This window comes from Trichomycterus rosablanca, chromosome 7 (assembly GCF_030014385.1).
Source record: "Trichomycterus rosablanca isolate fTriRos1 chromosome 7, fTriRos1.hap1, whole genome shotgun sequence".
NCBI classification, from domain to species: Eukaryota; Metazoa; Chordata; class Actinopteri; order Siluriformes; family Trichomycteridae; genus Trichomycterus; species Trichomycterus rosablanca.
The window spans coordinates 24457649-24478637 of NC_085994.1; the positions used below are offsets into that span (position 1 = coordinate 24457649).

A 20989-nucleotide genomic window follows, 5' to 3' on the forward strand; every position below is an offset into this window, starting at 1 on the left:
TCACTGAGCTCCTGAGAGCGACCCATTCTTTCACTAATGTTTGTAGAAGCAGTCTGCATGCCTAGGTGCTTGATTTTATACACATGTGGCCATGGAAGTGATTGGAACACCTGAATTCAATGATTTGGATTAGTGAGTGAATACTTTTGGCAATATAGTGTATGTTTCTGTACATCATGGATTCCTTAAATTTTCTATGAGCAAGAACACAATGCCTTTTGTCATCCTCACTGAAAGTGTAGAAAGTATTTTAAAGATTTAAAGATTATTGTAATGCTCTTCTCACTGGATGCTCTGGTAGATCCATAAACAAACTCCAGTTGGTTCAAAATGCAGCAGCTCGAGTGCTATCTAGTACTAGAAAGTTTGATCGTATTAGTCCTATTTTATTATCTTTACACTGGCTGCCAGTTAAATTCCGCATTAATTACAAAATACTTTAACTAACTTATAAAGCACTACATGGTCTGGCTCCACAGTATCTGAGTGAACTTATTGAGCACTACAACCCAGCATGTTCACTCTGTTCACAAGGTGCAGGGTACTTATAGTTCCTAGAATTAAAAAGATCACATCTGGTGGAAGAGCATTTTCTTACAAAGCTCCAAAACTTAATAATCTTCCTGCCTCTGTTCGGGATTTAGACACGATCTCAATGTTCAAGTCTAGATTGAAAACATATTTACACAGGCTTTTAATTAGTCTTCCAAACTAGGGGTGTGTGGCTCCGGTCTGGGCAGTCTGGTGCTCTCACGTTTGTCGAATTTGCTGGCGCTGCATGTTGGCTTCTGGCTGCACCTGATCTCTGACCCCTAGGACTGGAGCTGCCCACCTTGATTATAGACAAAGGAGCAGAGCTTGGGGGTTCTAGGTCATAGAAACTTGTGGTGATCAGGGATGTTGGGTTGCTGTCGTTCTGCCTCTCTTGTCCAATCACTCAGGTTTGATGACGGTGCAGATAAAATTGAGTTGACTTGAAAAATTGACTTGAGAATAATATGTGTCAAGGGGGGTCCCAGAATTTTTTTGAACATGCGAAGGGGGAGGGGGGTCTAAGAGATAAAAAGGTTAAAAACCGCTGGTGTAGCCAATCATGTCTGTATGTAAACACCCAATCAGCTGACTGGGCGTTTAGATAACGATTGGGCAGTGCTGGAGATTGGATCCCTGTATCCCAAGTGCCCGGAAAGAACATCAAAGAAGGTTAATATGCAAAAACGTACCTCAATGCTGTTGATGAGCTCAAGGTAGCGCAGGTCTCGAACCCTGATAAAAGCCTAAAAAAGACAAAGAAAAAGATATCTGATTAAGAAATGTGGAAAACACATGAGCAGAGATGGAGCAATACAACACGGCTTCAGAGTGTTCAAATGGTTACAGAAACATACTAATGATTTAGGTGCACACAGAATAGATGCACTAACTCCTACTAATTTGGAGAAGGTCCTATCATGTTCCAGCATGACCATGCCTACTATGCACAAAGCGAGGTCCACAAAGACACTAAATGTTTAGCCTCACTGAACATTTTTGAAATGATTGTGAGCCAGGCGTTCTCGTCCAAGATTAGTGCCAGACCGTACAAACGGTCTTTTAACTGAATGGGCACAAATTTTGGCAGAGGAAACTTCTAAATTATGTAGAAAATCTTCCCAGACAAGTGATGGCTGTTATAGCCTTGAAGAGTGGGGAAGCCCACATTTATGCTTATAGTAAGGTGTCCAGATACTATTTGACATATAGGGTCTGTCTGTAAACCTAGTGAGCTTTCTACATAGACAGCAATTTGTGCCATCCTACGCGCTCCAGAGAAGAAAGCTGTCTAAATTCTTAAATATCTTAAAATGCTGCCTACTGAGGCGCCTTATTTTGAGTGATAATCTGACTGAATGAAGAGAGAGCGTCCGATGCTTCCATAGTGGTGAAGACAATCCCAGCATTCAGTGTGACACAATTTTCCTCACAAAAAATTCCAAATATGGCGGACATATGTGGAGCAACGAATGGAGTTCTTTTCCCATGTAAATAAATTCTCACTGATTTTTAATTTGTATGAAGGTATACAAGTGTATTGTATTTGCAAATTCAGGCTAGCAGGGACAATTTAACAATTTTCGGCACACAGAAAGAGAAGTTAGCTAGCATGCTAGCGAGTTGTGCCGCCTTAGCTCATTGCTTTGAATGGGCTGAGGCTAACTGTGTTAGCTTAGTAGTGAAAACTGAGGTGACGTAATCGCTGTCTAAGTGGTATGTCTGAATAAACTGCCTTATACACAGGGCAGTGTTTTGATGTTGTGCAACATTTGCCCATACTTCAGTGGATTTACGTGAAGCCAGTCTCACGCACGAAGAGTCATGCACTGATCTCCACATTACTTTACTTATTACAGGCGTCTCGGGCTACTAACCAGGGTCCTTACACAGGGTCGAAGACCCCACACCCTTTCAGTCTAGTCTTTTCCCACCCAGACTAGTGGTGAAGTTTGCCTGCTGCATGCACTGTGAATTGTGCTAATGATCATACAGTTTGATTCATGTTAATAATAATGAAGAAAGTTGCACCTTATGAACAAACCTCATCAGCCATGTCTAAGGAGGATGGCTGAAGCAGTGTGATGTACTGGTACTCCTGCCTTGTGAAATACAAACTGGACACAGGGGTGAACCACAACCCATCTTGGTTGTAAAGACTGAGCCTCAAAGCATGTGGAGGAGAATTAGACGAATATATAAAGCAAGTATGGACAAAAATGCCACTTGCAAACCTGCAACAATTATTGTCCTCTGTTCCCAAACCATCAATAAGTCACATTAATAGGAAAGGTGATGGAACACAGAGGTAAAAACACCTCTGTCCCAACTTCTTTGGAGTGTGTTGCAAACATCAAATTCCAAATATGTTTATATTCATAAAATACAATGAAATTGACCCACTTATCAGTTAAATAAAAACTCAGGAGAATTAACAAATCACAGGATTATCTTTTTATTGCATTTTACAAAATGTCCCAACATCCAACGTTAGGCATAATTGTGTGTGTGTGTGTGTGTGTGTATGTGTGTTTGATCATACCCTATACAATCTGCTTTGTTCAGAGTCCAACTATTCATTTCAGATTGCAACTAATGAGCCAAACCTCTAGAACTAATGTGCTGTCAAAACAGCTCTGACCCTCCAAGACATGGACTCCACAGGACGTCTGTAGTATCTGGTACCAGGATATTATCAGCAGGTCCTTGGACTTCTGTATGCTGCAAGGTGATCGTCCTACAGTGCATCCTGGTGCCATTATTTTCTACGGGTAAACAAGGCATACATGCCCAGCTGTCTACATGATCTTGGAAAAAAGAGGATATGTCCAGCCAGCCAACATTCTAATGCTCTGATGTTCAATTCCAATTTGGCCCTTATCAAAGTCACTCAGGTCTTCATGCCTAATAATATGTGCTGCATTCAACATGTATACAAGGAGTACCTATCATCAGCCCAACATTTAATACATGACTGACTGTACCAGGGCTGGACTAATAATTGGAAGGTCAAGGCCCACCACTGCCAGCTTGTCAATGCTAAACTCTTAGGGCGTGTTTTGCACTTCGCTCACTGCAAGCCTCAGCGCAAACCGACCCTTGGCTTGTGGGATAAAATGTCATCAAAGTTTGAATATTAGATGAATCTGCATTTGTGTGGAATAACCATCAAATCCAGTCTGAAAACATCCACATCCATCTATGTTCAGCTGTCACTGTTTCATTTTTAAACTTGTTACAGCTCGGGGTACTGAGAAATTGTGAGAATCAGCTTTTCAGAGAGTCTAAAACAGCGTTTCCCAACCTTTTTTGCACCACGGACCGGTTTTATATAAGATATAATTTCACACACCGGCGGGGAAGGGAGGATTTAATAATATTGCTCACAAACGGTGTAAAATTAGCTTTTTTTGCTGCAAAGAGATGCTGCTTCCACCTAGGGGTGACAATAAGACAATAACACCCCAAATAGAAGCAGTGAAAACTGCTTTTCTAGCAATCTCTAATTATTCATTTTTTCTGTGCGGCCCAATAATAAATGACCCATGGACCGGTACCGGTCTGCGGCCCCGGTGGTTGGGGACCACTGGTCTAAAACACTTATCGTTAAATGGTTTAATGTATTAAAAGAACGGTTTGATTAAAAGAATGGTTAAATGGTTTAATATATTAAAAGAACAACATAGGAACACTAAACCCTCTCATTGACTCTCTTAATTATTTCTGTCCATAAGTTTTCTCCAAAAATTAAATTCCTCGCTCGTTGTTTTAATACAATAAGTCACTGTAAGCGATGTTCGTACTGTCTGAGTCGCTTTTACTGTGTCATATCAAACAGTTCGTCTCATTGGGGGCACATTATGCCAAGTTCACACTACACGACTAGCGAGGGATCAAAGTTTGTGCGCTGATGTGCAGCGTAAAAGCGAGGAGAAAAAATAAATTAATCTAAGTGGATTTGGCTACACGAACAGCAGATTGTTCTATAGTGAGTTGGAGGTTAATAAATATTTTTTTCAATGCAACGTTGGTGTTATGTTTTGTAGAGAACACTGGTATAAGGTCAGAAATACTGTAAAACTTGTGTGTGTGTGCTGATGTATTTTGATATAAACTATATTATGCCCCTGTCCCACCTTTTTACAACTCCGTTTTTGTGTTTCCCTTCATACCGTATCTTGCGTTATCATTGGCTGTTCGACGTAGCATTCATTGCCAGTTGGGTGACTCATATCCAGATATTTGACATGCTAGATATATTTCTTCAGTCGCCGAGCCCTCACACATAGCGATTGAAAGCCGAGTTTCGATCGCCGAGTTGTTCCTGAGCCGGCAAATCTAGCACCGACCAAGAGCCCAACACAGCAAAAGCACAGCGCCAAGCAGCACCGTCACACTTCATAGGAAACAACGGCACAGTCAGCGCAAAAGCGGTTTTGCACTTCTCATGTGAGTGCTTCCTTAATTGATATCTGTATTCGATTACAAATGTAAGTTGCTCTAGATAAAAGTGTCTGCTAAATGCTGTAAATGTAATATCCAACTGTTACGAAATAGGCAGTGGTATACACATGGGGACTGAACATGCTTTACTATCACTGTGTTCGTTTGCGTGTGTGTTAAGAAAACCTTTTTAGCTGTGTCAAAGTCCAGTCCTTCTAGAGCCTCTGTAGCCAGATCCCTCCAGTCGCTGTCAGTCACGCCCAAGCAAGCAATCTGATAGGCTTCTTTGAACATCCGTCTCTCCAGATACTGGTACATTGGAGCCGACTGCAAAAGAGCGTGACAGACTATTAGTAAACTTACTAAATACACAACCTGCTCTCAAGCTATTTGTGAAGTTCCCCAACTGTGACCGAAACAAGTCTCATGAGCCACATGAGCTATAAATGTATGGTGGTACCCTGAAACTTAACGTCAATTGGTTCTGGGAGTGGCGTTGAGTTTAAAAGGCATTGGGGGTTTTAAGGTATTTTTTCCCATGAGGATGTTTGGAAAACATGTTAATGCGTCCATGGTCCTGTGGAACTGCATAGATTTTAGACTTATGTAAAATAATGGGGTTGTTTTTGACACTTATGCACTGAAAATAACACAAATATAATATAAAAACACTGAAATACAATTAAAAACAGTTACAAATCAATAAAAAAAATACAATACAATGCAATTTACCTTTAATTCTTTATTGTTTCCTTATGCTTCTTAATTAGTGGAGAGAACTTATGAGCAGTAATAATTACGAGAGGTTTAGTGTTTCTATGTCGTTCATTTAATACATTGGGCGGCACAGTGGCTAAGTGGGTAGCACTGTCGCCTCACGGCAAGAAGGTCCTGGGTTTGATACCCAGGTGGGGCGGTCCGGGTCCTTTCTGTGTGGAGTGTGCATGTTCTCCCTGTGTCTGCGTGGGTTTACTCCGGGTGCTCCGGTTTCCTCCCACAGTCCAAAGACATGCAAGTGAGATTAATTGGAGACACTAAATTGTCCATGACTGTGTTTGATATAACCTTGTGAACTGATGAACCTTGTGTAATGAGTGACTACCGTTCCTGTCATGAATGTAATCAACAGTGTAATACATGACGTTAAAATCCTAATAAACAAACTAATAAACAAACAAACAAACATTTAATACATTAAGTCACATTAAGCTTTTTTTATAAGCGTTTTAGACTCTCTTGGAAAAGCTGATTCTTACAATTTCTCAAAACCTCGAGTGAGGAAAATCCAGCTAGATACATAGATACACAGATACATGTGGAGTGGATTTGACGGTTATTCCACGCAAATGCAGATTCGTCTCATATTCACACTTTGATGACAGCCAAGCGCTGAGCAAAGCAGCAGTCGCACACGTTGAGTTTAAGGAAAACTTTCAGTTTAAGGGTACAAATGTCTTGACGAAGGATGTTGAGTTTCAAAGATTTTGAATTTAGGGGATGTTGAGTTACAAGGTACCACTGTATATAGTAATCATATGTCTACAGGTTCGATGCATCACAGGCTACAAGAGCAGGCTATAAACTAATGATTTAGGTGCACACAGAATAGATGCACTAACCCTTCCTAACTGGGAGAAGGTCCTATCATGTTCCAGCATGACTGCGCCTACTGTGCACAAAGCGAGGTCCAAAAAGACACTGGTGTGAGGAAAATCAGGAGGCCTGACCTTAGCCTCACTGAAAATTTTTGGAATGATTGTGAGCCAGGCCGTCTCATCCAAGATTAGTGCCTGACCTTACAAACGGTCTTTTAACTGAATGGGCACAAATTTTGGCAGAGGAAACTTCTAAATTATGTAGAAAATCTTCCCAGACAAGTGATGGCTGTTATAGCCTTGAAGAGTGGGGAAGCCCACATTTATGCTTATAGTAAGGTGTCCACATACTATTTGACATATAGGGTCTGTCTGCAAACCTAGTGAGCTTTCTACATAGACAGCAATTTGTGCCATCCTACGCACTCCAGAGAAGAAAGCTGTCTAAATTCTTAGATACCTTAAATGCTGCCTACTAAGGTGTCCTATTCTGAGTGATAATCTGACTGAATAATGAAGGAGCATCCGATGCTTCCTTAGTGGTGAAGACAATGCCAGCATTCAGTGTGGCACAACTTCTCTCACAAACAATTACCAATATAGCGGACAAATGCAGAGCAACAAATGGAGTTCTTTTCCCATGTACATAAATAGCACTGATTTTTAATTTGTATAAAGGTGTACAAGTGTATTTTATTTGCAAATTCCGGCTTGCAGGGACAATTAAACCATTTTCGCACACAGAGGGAGAAGTTAGCTAGCATGCTAGCAAGTTGTGCTGCCTTAGCTCATTGCTTTGAATGGCATGAGGCTAACTGTGTTAGCTTACTAAGCGAAAACTGAGGTGACATAATCGCTGTCTAAGTAGTGAGTCTAAATAATCTGCTTTATAAGTTTGATGTCTTATTAGAATCCTCTTTAATAGGTAGGCAGTAGGCAGTTCACTAGGTATTTCAGACAGACCATAGTGCAGGTACACAATTTAAGTGTTAGTGCATTATTATTAATCCATTATAAATATATTTTGTTGTTATCACTGTCTATGCACAGTTGACGACTTGTACGTGTGCGACTCAAGTACATCATCGAACGAAGCGTCTGGGGTAGATGTCGGCGGTGTCCGATATTTAGGCGTAACCACAGTGGATTACTCTGTTCCGCATACCTGATTTGGCACAGTTTTTACGACGCCCTACTTGACGTAACCCTCCCTATTTTTATCCAGGTTTGGGAATGGCACTGAGAGTGCACTGACAAGTGCACCTCCTAATGGCTTAGCTGTTCTTCCAAGATGTAACATTCTTACAAGATGTAACATACAGCCTCCACAAGAGAGCATTCGCGTACAAGTTTATTTTATTATTATTAATTTTCTCTGCAACCCATTTTTTGGCTGAAGAACTGTTGTAGACAGTGCCCCTGGGTTGAAGTTTCAAATAAACTGAATTAGTATGAGGCATTATGCAGTCTAGTATGATAGCCCACCAACACTGATGTTCGCGTTCGAATGTCAAGGATGCTATCAACGGTCGCTCGTCTACAGCAACATGATTGGCTATGTCTGAGAGCAGAGGGATGGCCGAAGCCTTGCTATTAATGGTTCCATGTCCAGAGTATTCCTGCCTTGAGCTCAGTGCCACGATCCTGACTTACAATTATTACAAAATAATCAATATAATCATAGTGTTCCAAACCTTAGGACAAAAGGAAGCAAAATCAGTCAGTTTATTTGGTAACCATCCTAAAAAGGGCCACAGACAAACCCATACACACCTGAGGTACCTCCACTGCAGCCATGGAATAGACATGAAGGCAGAAGATCTTTGATCCATTGTAGCCCACAACGAAGCCCTGAAGCTTCTGCTGGTGTACAGGAAAATTGCTTGCCTTAATGTTGAGATAGCCACTGCCGGAGAAACACAGCATGTCCTCACACTGTGTGTTCCAGGCCACACTGTTTGCATTGGGCTCCTAAACAAACACATATGACATAGATTTAACTAATTTGAAAAAGCAAATCTGCACAAATTAGAAATAAACCCTCTAAAAATAAAATAATTAGAAATGAAGATGCTTAAACAAGGTAGAAAAAATAAAGTAGCTACAATTTATTTATTAGGGTTTTAATGTCATGTTTTACTGGTCACACAAGATCTGTGAGCTGTGTACTGTGTGCAGAAAGCTCCCGGAGGAAACCCACACAGACACGGGGAGAACATGCAAACTCCACCTGGGAATCGAACCCCAGAATTTCTTGCTGTGAGGCGACGGTGCTACCACTGAGCAACCATGCCACCCTAATGTGGCTAAAAAGCCACAAACAATAAGGCTAAAGAGAAAATAAAAGTGGTGGCCAAAATAATGGAAACAAAGTAACAAATGAAAGATGCAAAACATGCAGCCTTCAACGGATGCTGTTTGTAACAGTTTTTCAACAGCATCAGCATGAAAACTGGTTGTCACAATATGGCAAGCTACACAATGCCCCTACCACAACCAAGTTCTCAGAAAATAGGAAACACAGAACAAGCTGGGGACGGCAATGCATGAGCAGCACCCCACCAAATGTCACAGCTTGTGCTCAGCATGGATCCAAACATGGGGCCCGCTCCGGAAAAGTGCAGTGACACAGAATTCCCAGAAAAAAAATACAGAGTACCAAAAAGGATTGAACTCAGCATCGCAAGTCCAAAAAAAGCAGGCTGCCAACAGAGGAGCTGGCAAATCTGTAAAGAGGAAACCATGATAAATAGAAACACTTCCACCTGGAGCTAATTAATGCTCAACGAGGCACAGGTGACTGTCAATTAGGATGAACCGACAAGTCAATCATCTGTGTCTTCATAACCTCTCAGCCAGACATAAATGGCAAGACAGAAAAGCATGATACTGCAACTGTAACCCCTCTGCCAATCTTCACAGCAGGTGGACTGTTACAGCAAGACAGACATCTTTACATAGATTTGATCTTCATAAAGTAAAGAACACAAAAAAGTTGGTGGAAAGTAAAGGCAGTTTTGCTTGCATCAAATGCTGGCATATATGCCACCTTTCAGATGATTTCATTTCTAAATGTATGCTTTATACTTCACTGCCATCATCGCAACACTGTAATAGCTAAGAATGATGGTCTGAGAGCATTTTCAGATTGGCTATAATTTCCAAGGCGACATCCCAGTCCATCTAGTGACATATTTTTATACGATTCCTGATGTTGACTCAAATGGCAGGGAAATTGCTGGCGTGAAATTGGCAAAGCAGGAACAATAGGTGACATAAGGACCTCTCTGAAAAGCATGCAATCAGGGAAAGTGAAAATGTGATGGACCAGGGATGGATCCAACCTGGAAGAGCAGCTCTTTGGTATGGATGTCGTAGACCAGGCAGGTGTTATGCTCGTCCACCACAGCCAGCTTGCTACGCGATGTGCTCATATCCAGGCAGCGCACGGATGTGTTTTGCTTCAGCAGCGTGATTGGGAATGGGTTGTCCACGAAGATCTTCAGAATCTGTACAGCCAGAGAAAGCATGTGAAATATTTGGCAACAAGAACATTACATTTAGGTAGAATAGGTTTTTACATTTTTAGTGTCATAGACCACCTATTTCTTTTTTTTTTTTTTTTTTTAAAGGGATACTTCACGCCCTTTTTCTTTTTTCAGAAATACCTATGTACCTTTTGGGGAGGCACTACATGCCCTACTCTACATGAAAAATGTGGTGTAGACGCCTCTCAGGTGGTGCAGCGGTAAAAACACACGCTTGGAACACCAGAGCTGGGATCTCGAATACATCGTATCGAGTCTCAGCTCTGCCTGCCGGCTGGGCTGAGCATCCACATGAACAACGATTGGCCTGTTGTTCAGATAGGGCTGGGATAGGGACTCTCTCATAACTAATGCAATTACGACCTCTGCTGGCTGATTGATGGCGCCTGCACAGAGATGGGAAAAGAGTGCTGTCAGGGTGTGTCTCTCCGTACACAGTGCTGATCCGCATTGCACTCGTCAAAGTGTAGGTGACAAAATGCACACAGCTGCTGCCCACGTGTCGGAGGGGGCGCGGGTTAGCTTCGATCTCCTCAATCAGAGCGGGGATCGGCATTGGTGGAGAGAAAGCATGACGCAATTGGGCAGAAAAAGGGGAGAAAATGCATAAAACAAAATATATATAAAAAAGTGGTGTAAACAATAGCATAAAATATTATGTTAAATATTAAAAAGCAGCATGGTGAAGTCCAAGGTGACTTATTTCCAGGAAAGTCCATGATTACTTTAGCAAGACAATGCCAGACCTCATTCTGCATGTGCTACAAGAGCATGGCTTAATACAATAAAGAAGAGTTTGTGCTTGACTGGCCTGCCAGCAGTCCAGATCTAGTCTTAATCAAACAAGAAACTGCAATTATAGGCGCTCAGGTGGCGCTCCCAGGTCAGGTTCGAGTCTTGGCTCTGCTACCGGTCGGCTGGGCAACCACTAGAAGGTATAATTGACTAATGCCTGCAGCAGAAAAATCTGCCTCTAGTCTGCTAGGGTGAGAAATCACCAAATTTAACAGAAATGAACCTGAACCTGTGAAAGGAACCTGGTTGCCCAGGGCACTTGCACAGCGGTGGAGAAGCGCAGAGGTTGGGTCGTGGCACTCCGTGCGTGAAGCCGGCCTCACGCACAAGTTCACCAATGTGTGGGTGTACAAGAAGGGATCAGTAGACTGCTCACACATTGGAGGGAGTGTGTCAGTCAAGTCACCCCCTCCTTGGGCACCACTAAGGGTCACCAGTAGCAAATTGACTATGCTAAATTTGGAGAAAAATGGGGTAAAATGCAAAATAGGAAAAAAAACACTGCTTAATAGGAAAGTTGCTGTACCATCATGGTAAAAGTGCCTCTGTCCCAATTTTTGTGAGTGATTGTGATTGTGAGTGAAGTTGATTAAGTATTGCATTTTACAAAATGTCCCAACTTTTCCCGGAAACAGGGTTTACACTTGTGCTGCAATAAAAATCCACATCTGTAAATCTTGGACCAAAAATACTTAATAAATACTCACTGCTCCATTTTTGAGGCCAACCAGAAGCCCCTCCCTTCCTGGTGGGCCGCCAATCACTTTGATGTAGCGAATCAGAGACTCCATAATCCATTCCTTTTCCTTAATGCTACTAAATGACAAACACTGTAATCTCTTCTCCTGCACATAGAAAACATATTGACGTGAATAAAGAGCATCAAGAGCATCTTCTTTATCCAATAGTTCCTAGGAGTGAACATCTTGAAAAGATCACATAAAGTGCACAAGTCAGGAGGAAGCTAATGTAGCGTAGCAGCCTCATGAACTAACCAAATACCACATAGGCCCAGGTAGACAAAGACACAGTGGTGCCTCGTCGGGTACTCAGAAAAAACAATCACCTCCCTGCCACTACAACAGCAATTTCTACGGTCTGGTTAAGGCAAGTGGTGGAGAAATACAAAGAGCATAGAGTGCTCCTCTGTAAGGCCTACAGTAAAAATATAGAAGCAAATGGTGGCTGCTGGCGAACAACCACATAAGGTGTCATGCAAGTGTCAAGGGTTACTGGTTGGATTTATGCACAATGGGGGGGAAATGTTTTTTATTTCTATTTAATTTCAATAATTGTATAGTTCAAACTAAACAAAATGTTTTCAGTTTCTATGGCTATGACAGGCACTCTGATAGGCTCACAATTTTTAAATAATCCATACATTTTTAATACGATACAATTTAAGAGATTGGATAGGCCACCATATTACATTGAGTCAAAAGCATTAGAATTGTATTGTTTTTATTTTTTGTAGCAAAGGACTTGAGTAAAGATTGCAGTGCAGTTCACTGCTAATTGTTCACTATGTTACTGTTGTTCCTTTTGCTTTCAGGTAATCCAGCAACTCTTTCTACACTGTGAATGTCATACATAGAAATAATGCATGAAAACCATAATTGCTGATTATTGCTTAAACTGTTCTAAAGAAACAATCAAATTTTCACAAAAATGTGTTTTTTTTTGTATTTACAGCATTAAGATCCACAACATAATTCATTTCAACTTAACCTTTACATTTATTTATTTATTAGGATTTTAACCTCATGTTTTACACACTTTGACTCGTGACAGAACAGGTATTTACTTGTTATACAAAATTCATCAGTTCACAAGTTTAATGTCAGAAACAGTCATGGACAATTTTGTATCTCCAATTCACCTCACTTGTCTTTGGACTGTGGGAGGAAACCAGAGCTCCCGGAGAACACCCACGCAGACAGGGGGAGAACATGCAAACTCCACACAGAAAGGACGTGGATCGCTCCACCCAGGATCTTTAACCTTTACGTTAACTATATATATATATACTGTATATATATAAATACAGTGGGGAAAATAAGTATTTGATCCCCTGCTGATTTTGTAAGTTTACCCCCTTACAAAGACTTGAACAGTCTATAATTTTTATGGAAGGTCGTCAGGGACAAGATTGTAGACCTGCTCCAGAGCGAGGGCGATTGACTGTGATCTTGTATTTCTTCCATTTTCGAATTATCGCACCAACAGTGGTCTCTTTCTCACCAAGCTTCTTGCTGATGGTCTTGTAGCCCATTCCAGCCTTGTGCAGGTCTACAATCTTGTCCCTGACGTCCTTTGATAGCTCTTTGGTCTTGCCCATGGTGGTCGAGAGATTTGAACGGAAGAAACTGATTCTGTGACAGGAGTCTTTTATACAGGGACAGGACTAATTTGTGTGCCTCATGTGCACATAACCGGTCTGTGGGGGTCAGAATTCTTGCTGGTTGGTAGGGGATCAAATACTTATTTCCCTTAATTAAATACATATTAATTTATAACTTTTATTTAAAGTTTTTTTCTGGATTTTTTGTTGATATTCTGTCTCTCTCTGTTAAAATAAACCTTCCATAAAAATTATAGACTGTTCAAGTCTTTGTAAGGGGGTAAACTTACAAAATCAGCAGGGGATCAAATACTTATTTTCCCCACTGTATATATATACGCTGATCAGCCATAACATTAAAACCACCTACTTGTTTCTACACTCACTGTCCATTTTATCAGCTCCACTTACCATATAAAAGCACTTTGTAGTTCTACAATTACTGACTGTAGTCCATCTGTTTGTTCTGTTTGCCTGCTATCACCCTGTTCTACAATTCTGCAATGGTCAGGACCACCACAGAGCAGGTATTATGTAGTTGGTGGATGATTCTCAGCACTGCAGTGACACTGACATGGTGGTGGTGTGTTAGTGTGTGTTGTGCTGGTATGAGTGGATAAGACACAGCAATGCTGCTGGAGTTTTTAAACACTGTGTCCACTCACTGTCCACTCAATCAGACACTCCTACCTAGTTGGTCCACCTTGTAGATGTAAAGTCAGAGATGATCACTCATCTATTGCTGCTGTTTGAGTTGGTCATCTTCTAGACCTTCATCAGTGGTCACAGGACGCTGCCCATGGGGCGCTGTTGGCTGGATGTTTTTGGTTGGTGGACGATTCTCAGTCCAGCAGTGACAAAGAGGTGTTTAAAAACTCCATCAGCACTGCTGTGTCTGATCCACTCATACCAGCACAACGCACACTAACACACTACCACCATGTCAGTGTCACTGCAGTGCTGAGAATGATCCACCACCTAAATAATACCTGCTCTGTAGTGGTTCTGGGAGTCCTGACCATTGAGGAACAGCATGAAAGGGGGCTAACAAAGCATGCAGAGAAACAGATGGACTACAGTCAGTAATTGTAGAACTACAAAGTGCTTCTATATGGTAAGTGGAGCTGATAAAATGGACAGTGAGTGTAGAAACAAGAAAGTGGATTTAGTGTTATGGCTTATCAGTGTATTGTGAAACACAAGTAAAGAGGCACAATCAGTCAATCTGTTTTGTCAATGCCTGAAGGTGCAGACAACTTTTCCAAACAGCAAGATCCATCTACTGTTTCACTCTTCAGAACCTAAAAGTAGACCTCAGACTGGTAAACTGGAGAACACGGACATGCCCAATGATTCTTTTCTTTCAGGGATTTTCTGACCCTATAAACCCTGAAGATAATTCCACAGTTCCAGAAACTGTACATACACAGCAACACAGAACTCCAGTACAATGCCACTGTAACTGAAACAGTATGTTAGGGTTAGGCACAGACCCAAAGATGCCAAGCCTTGACATAAAGCAGTTGGGACACTCTTAAGCAGAAGAAAACGCCGTTTATCTCTGGGGAGAAAGATTTAAGAGATAATCATGTTGTTAAAAATGCTTTGGGGGAGAATCAGTGTGTGAATCATGTTCTGTAGACAAACCACAGACAGAAAGCAGAGCAGTTCAAGTGTTTTTACCAGACAGCGGTCAGGACCCTAGTCTAAGTATCTGAGTGAACGTCTGAGTGTACAAGTGCACATACACGTACAGCTGTGAACTGTTAATCCCACCACGTGGTTACTACATGGCTACAGTAAGACTGCCCCATGGGGAAAGATAAAGCGTCTTCAATGTGCGTCAATGACTCATGTGTTTATGTGTAACAGGCATGACATGCTGCAGTGTAAACTGTCCTTCATCATCGCTGTCATGCACAAGAACAGACTGCATTGCTTCTCCTCTAAATACTCTCAGATCAAAGGAACGTTTAGAGCGCACACCACATCCCAGCTGAACATGTACCTGACAGAGTATGATGTGCTGGGAGCAAACGACGAGCAGGTTGCATTCAAAGCGTTTGCAGATTTTCTCCTTGACGCGGTAGTGCATGTCTGATGAGTCATCCGAACTCAGCTCGTAAATCAGAATCTTCTCCGGTAGCTGGATGGCTAGTCGGCTGCGGTAGATTGCGATCTTTTTCACCAGCTCCCGACACTTTATGCGCACTTGATGGATGAGAAGGACAAAAATACATTACTAATGGAAGCTAAATTTGAGAAATACTCAGTCATTTTCAACCCAATTTTTATCAATATTTTTATAAAACAGCTCCTAACGTGTATAAAATCCATTACAGCTTTGTGGCAACAACCTGGGAAAGTCCTTTTCAGTTTTAACATGTACACAAAGCAAGGTCAGTAAAACACTTGGCATGTTTACCATACAGAAACTCCTGTGGCTTGCCCAAAGACCTGCCCTAAACCTTACTAAATACATTCATGGATTGGAACATTGACTAAGAGGCAGGCCATCTTATCTATTCAGTTCCTTACCTCATTAATGCTCTTTAGACTAAATGGACACAAATTCCCACAGACACACTGAGAATTATTTGCAAAGTCGTTACAAAATATTAGTTTATGAACACAAAAAGAAGTGGGGTGTGAGACATCTATATATTAATGAGCATGGTTCTAGAGAGAACGTCTAACAAGCTAATGGTCAGGTGTCCACATACTTTTGGTCATAGAGTTTATCAAAAACCTATTTAATTAAGAAAAAAACATTTAACATGTTGTTATACACCGATCAGCCATAACATTAAAACCACCTCCTTGTTTCTACACTAACTGTCCATTTTATCAGCTCCATTTACCATATAGAAGCACTTTGTAGTTCCACAATTACTGACTGTAGTCCATCTATTTCTCTACATACCTTTTTAACCTGCTTTCACCCTGTTCTTCAATGGTCAGGACCCCCACAGGACCACCACATAGCAGGTATTATTTAGGTGGTGGATCATTCTCAGCACTGCAGTGACAATGACATGGTGGTGGTGTGTTAGTGCGTGTTGTGCTGGTATGAGTAGATCAGACACAGCAGCGCTGCTGGAGTAAATACCATGTCCACTTACTGTCCACTCTATTAGACACTCCTACCTAGTTGGTCCACCTTTGTAGATGTAAGGTCAGAGATGATCGATCATCTCTTGCTGCTGTTTGAGTTGGTCATCTTCGAGACCTTCATCAGTGGTCAAAGGACGCTGCCCACAGGACGCTGCCCACAGGGCGCTGTTGGCTGGATATTTTTGGTTGGTGGACTATTCTCAGTCCAGCAGGGACAGTGAGGGGTTCAAAAACTCCATCAGCATTGCTGTGTCTTATCCACTCATGCCATCACAACACACACTAACACACCACCACCATGTCAGTGTCACTGCAGTGCTGAGAATGATCCACCACCCAAATAATACCTGCTCTGTAGTGGTTCTGGGAGAGTCCTGACCATTGAAGAACAGCATGAACGGGGGCTAACAAAGCATGCAGAGAAACAGATGGACAACATTCAGTAATTGTAGACCTACAAAGTGCTTCTATATGGTAAGTGGAGCTGATAAAAATGGACAGTGTGTGTAGAAACAAGGAGGTGGTTTTAATGTTATGGCTGATCGGTGTATACTTGACAGGAAAAACATATAATAGTTGTTAGTATCTAGTTTTATATTTAAGTTGATTGTAACATTTCTTGTTGACCCCTTTAAGGTTTCCAGTTTTTTCTTGGGTAGAACTCCTGTGACAAAAGTTTCTACAGTGTAAAGTGGGTTATTTCATTTAAAACAAGAACTTTAACCTAAGCCCCCCAAAAATTCATGAAGCATATTGCATTTAATGGGTAAATTATAAAATATTATTGGGTCATAGTCAAACATTTGTGGTATTACTGGTTTTTCAGTGCCTGGCCACAGAAGCAGACAACCTATCTCAACAGCAAGATCCATCCACTGTTTTCACTGTTTAGAATTTAAAAGTGGACTAGAGACTTGGTAAACACAAAAGTGCCCAAAGTACACATTATGATCAAAACTATGTGGACACTCGACCATGAGCACCTGACGCCTTACGACTAGGGATGAAACGATGCACCACAAGACAGTTACAAATCAGTGCACATGTGCCACGATTCGATTCGGTTATTCATTTAAGATGAATCGATATTCACTTTAAACACAATAAGCATTATTTGGCATAGTTTGTACCTACCTCAGAAATAAAAGGGTATTTATTATTTAGATAAATAAAAGATAATCACAATTACAGTATTTTATTTTATTTTTTAAGAGAAATAATAAAAGGAAACTTTGTCATATGACTATGTAAAAAAAAATCGGGAAAAAATTGTATTGTGAACCCAGTATCATGAATCGCATCACATCGTGGGTAGTGTGTATCATTACATCCCTACGTATGACTATAACAGCCTTCACTTGTTTGTGCTTATTTATAAAAATAATATAATAGATACTGATGTTGAATGACAAGGTCTGGCTTGCAATCAACGTATCAATTTATCAATTAATTTTGTGTTTATGGTGTCGGTTAAAATTTGTGTATTTAATTATTGTTTTGTTTATTTCTTTGCGACCCTTTTTTGGCTCACGATCCTTTGGTTTGAAAAACGCTGGTGTGGCCAGTAATCAGTATATTCTGAATTTCAAAACAAAACTGGACCATCCTGGCTCAGCACAACTCCTGAAGAACAACCCCACACCATAATCCCCCCTCCACCAAACTTTACACTTGGCACAATGCAGTCAGACAAGTACCGTTCTCCTGGCAACCGCCACTGGATTGCCAGACGGAGAAGTGTGATTCGTCACTCCAGAGAACACGTCTCCACTGCTCTAGAGTCCAGTGGCAGTGTGCTTTACACCACTGCATCCGACGCTTTGCATTGCGCTTGTTGATGTAAGGCTTGGATGCAGCTGCTCGGCCATGGAAACCCATTCCATGAAGCTCTACACACTGTTCTTGAGATAATCTGAAGGCCACATGAAGTTTGGAAGTCTGTAGCGATTGGCAATCTCTGCGCACTATGTGCCTCAGCATCCGCTGACCCTGCTCTGTCACTTTACGTGGCCTACCACTTCGTGTCTAAGTTGCTGTCGTTCCCAATTGCCTCCACTTTGTTATAATACCACTGACAGTCGACTGTGGAATATTTAGTAGCGAGGAAATTTCATGACTGGACTTGTTGAACAGGTAGCATTTTATCAGGCTGGAATTCACTGAGCTCCTGAGAGCGACCCATTCTTTCACTGATGTTTGTAGAAGCAGTCTGCATGCCTAGGTGCTTGGTTTTATACACACGTGGCCATGGAAGTGATTGAAACACCTAAATTCAATTATTTGGATGGGTGAGTGAATACTTTTATATAGTGTATATACAGTGTATCACAAAAGTGAGTACACCCCTCACATTTCTGCAAATATTTTATTATATCTTTTCATGGGACAACACTATAGACATGAAACTTGGATATAACTTAGAGTAGTCAGTGTACAGCTTGTATAGCAGTGTAGATTTACTGTCTTCTGAAAATAACTCAACACACAGCCATTAATGTCTAAATAGCTGGCAACATAAGTGAGTACACCCCACAGTGAACATGTCCAAATTGTGCCCAAATGTGTCGTTGTCCCTCCCTGGTGTCATGTGTCAAGGTCCCAGGTGTAAATGGGGAGCAGGGCTATTAAATTTGCTGTTTTGGGTACAATTCTCTGATACTGGCCACTGGATATTCAACATGGCACCTCATGGCAAAGAACTCTCTGAGGATGTGAGAAATAGAATTGTTGCTCTCCACAAAGATGGCCTGGGCTATAAGAAGATTGCTAACACCCTGAAACTGAGCTACAGCATGGTGGCCAAGGTCATACAGCGGTTTTCCAGGACAGGTTCCACTCGGAACAGGCTTCGCCAGGGTCGACCAAAGAAGTTGAGTCCACGTGTTCGGCGTCATAGCCAGAGGTTGGCTTTAAAAAATAGACACATGAGTGCTGCCAGCATTGCTGCAGAGGTTGAAGACGTGGGAGGTCAGCCTGTCAGTGCTCAGACCATACGCCGCACACTGCATCAACTCGGTCTGCATGGTCGTCATCCCAGAAGGAAGCTGACGCACAAGAAAGCCAGCAAACAGTTTGCTGAAGACAAGCAGTCCAAGAACATGGATTACTGGAATGCCCTGTGGTCTGACGAGACCAAGATAAACTTGTTTGGCTCAGATGGTGTCCAGCATGTGTGGCGGCGCCCTGGTGAGAAGTACCAAGACAACTGTATCTTGCCTACAGTCAAGCATGGTGGTGGTAGCATCATGGTCTTGGGCTGCATGAGTGTTGCTGGCACTGGGGAGTTGCAGTTTATTGAGGGAAACATGAATTCCAACATGTACTGTGACATTCTGAAACAGAGCATGATCCCCTCCCTTCGAAAACTGGGCCTCATGGCAGTTTTCCAACAGGATAACGACCCCAAACACAACCTCCAAGATGACAACTGCCTTGCTGAGGAAGCTGAAGGTAAAGGTGATGGACTAAACCCAATTGAGCACCTGTGGCGCATCCTCAAGTGGAAGGTGGAGGAGTTCAAGGTGTCTAACATCCACCAGCTCCGTGATGTCATCATGGAGGAGTGGAAGAGGATTCCAGTAGCAACCTGTGCAGCTCTGGTGAATTCCATGCCCAGGAGGGTTAAGGCAGTGATAATAATGGTGGTCACACAAAATATTGACACTTTGGGCACAATTTGGACATGTTCACTGTGGGGTGTACTCACTTATGTTGCCAGCTATTTAGACATTAATGGCTGTGTGTTAAGTTATTTTCAGAAGACAGTAAATCTATCCAAGTTTTATTTCTATAGTGTTGTCCCATGAAAAGATATACTAAAATATTTGCAGAAATGTGAGGGGTGTACTCACTTTTGTGATACACTGTATCCTGGAATAAATGTATATAATAAATGTATATATTCCAATACAGTGGACTCTCAAATGGTTTCTACCATACAACATTAAAAAAGTCAAAAACTAATATGACGGAAGAGCAGCTTTAGCAGCACTACAGAGAGTTCAGAACAGACTTAGCTCACTGAAGGTTCTGATTAGGGGTTGTTGAGTGGAAATATGAGTGCACCTTTTTGCTCAGTGATGAGGTGTTGGACGATGACGTCGGTCATGCTGTCTCTGTAGGCGTAGCGGTCTTTATACAGACCGTGCACTGTGCTAAAGATCAGCTGGAAGAAAGCTATTGTGCCATCCTGACAGCCCAGCACCTGAAAAACAGTCATGAAAAATCAGAAGCCAAAAACAGCTGCAGGCTAATATTCATGAGGTAGCAAAGTGTATTCATAACAGCCTGTGATTTTAAATCAAGTCTTCAATGCAGCAAATAATGATAAATAGCAAATGAACAATATCCAAAATGTAAATGCACCTGTATGTCCAAATCCCACATTAATTTTTTTTAGAGTATTCATCATATTGCTCCAAAACAAGTTGTATTTTATCAAGTGTAACCCACATTACATACTACAACTCTTAAACTGACACTGTCACCCTTTATTACATAATAAAAAAACAGATTTTTATTAATAACTTCAATAGCATTTAAAGTATTCATCATATTAATAACTTCAATAGCTTTTAAAGTATTCATCATATTAATAACTTCAATAGCTTTTAAAGTATTCA

The 20989-nt window shown here is 41.4% G+C and overlaps 1 protein-coding gene across 3 annotated transcripts in view; it reads right to left on the bottom strand.

The window, feature by feature from the left end:
- Window positions 1-20989, bottom strand: part of ift122 (intraflagellar transport 122 homolog (Chlamydomonas)) — a 131601-nt gene that overhangs the window by 54854 nt on the left and 55758 nt on the right. For 2 of the 3 annotated variants that reach the window (XM_062999160.1, XM_062999161.1), the window contains exons 10-16: window positions 20433-20571; window positions 15262-15464; window positions 11620-11757; window positions 9914-10078; window positions 8343-8540; window positions 5161-5301; window positions 1224-1277 (exon numbers count right to left, since the gene is read on the bottom strand). In XM_062999160.1, coding sequence (XP_062855230.1) covers window positions 1224-1277; window positions 5161-5301; window positions 8343-8540; window positions 9914-10078; window positions 11620-11757; window positions 15262-15464; window positions 20433-20571 — 1038 coding nt within the window. The remainder of the gene's footprint in view (window positions 1-1223; window positions 1278-5160; window positions 5302-8342; window positions 8541-9913; window positions 10079-11619; window positions 11758-15261; window positions 15465-20432; window positions 20572-20989) is intronic. The other variant, XM_062999162.1, reaches the window with a different exon arrangement.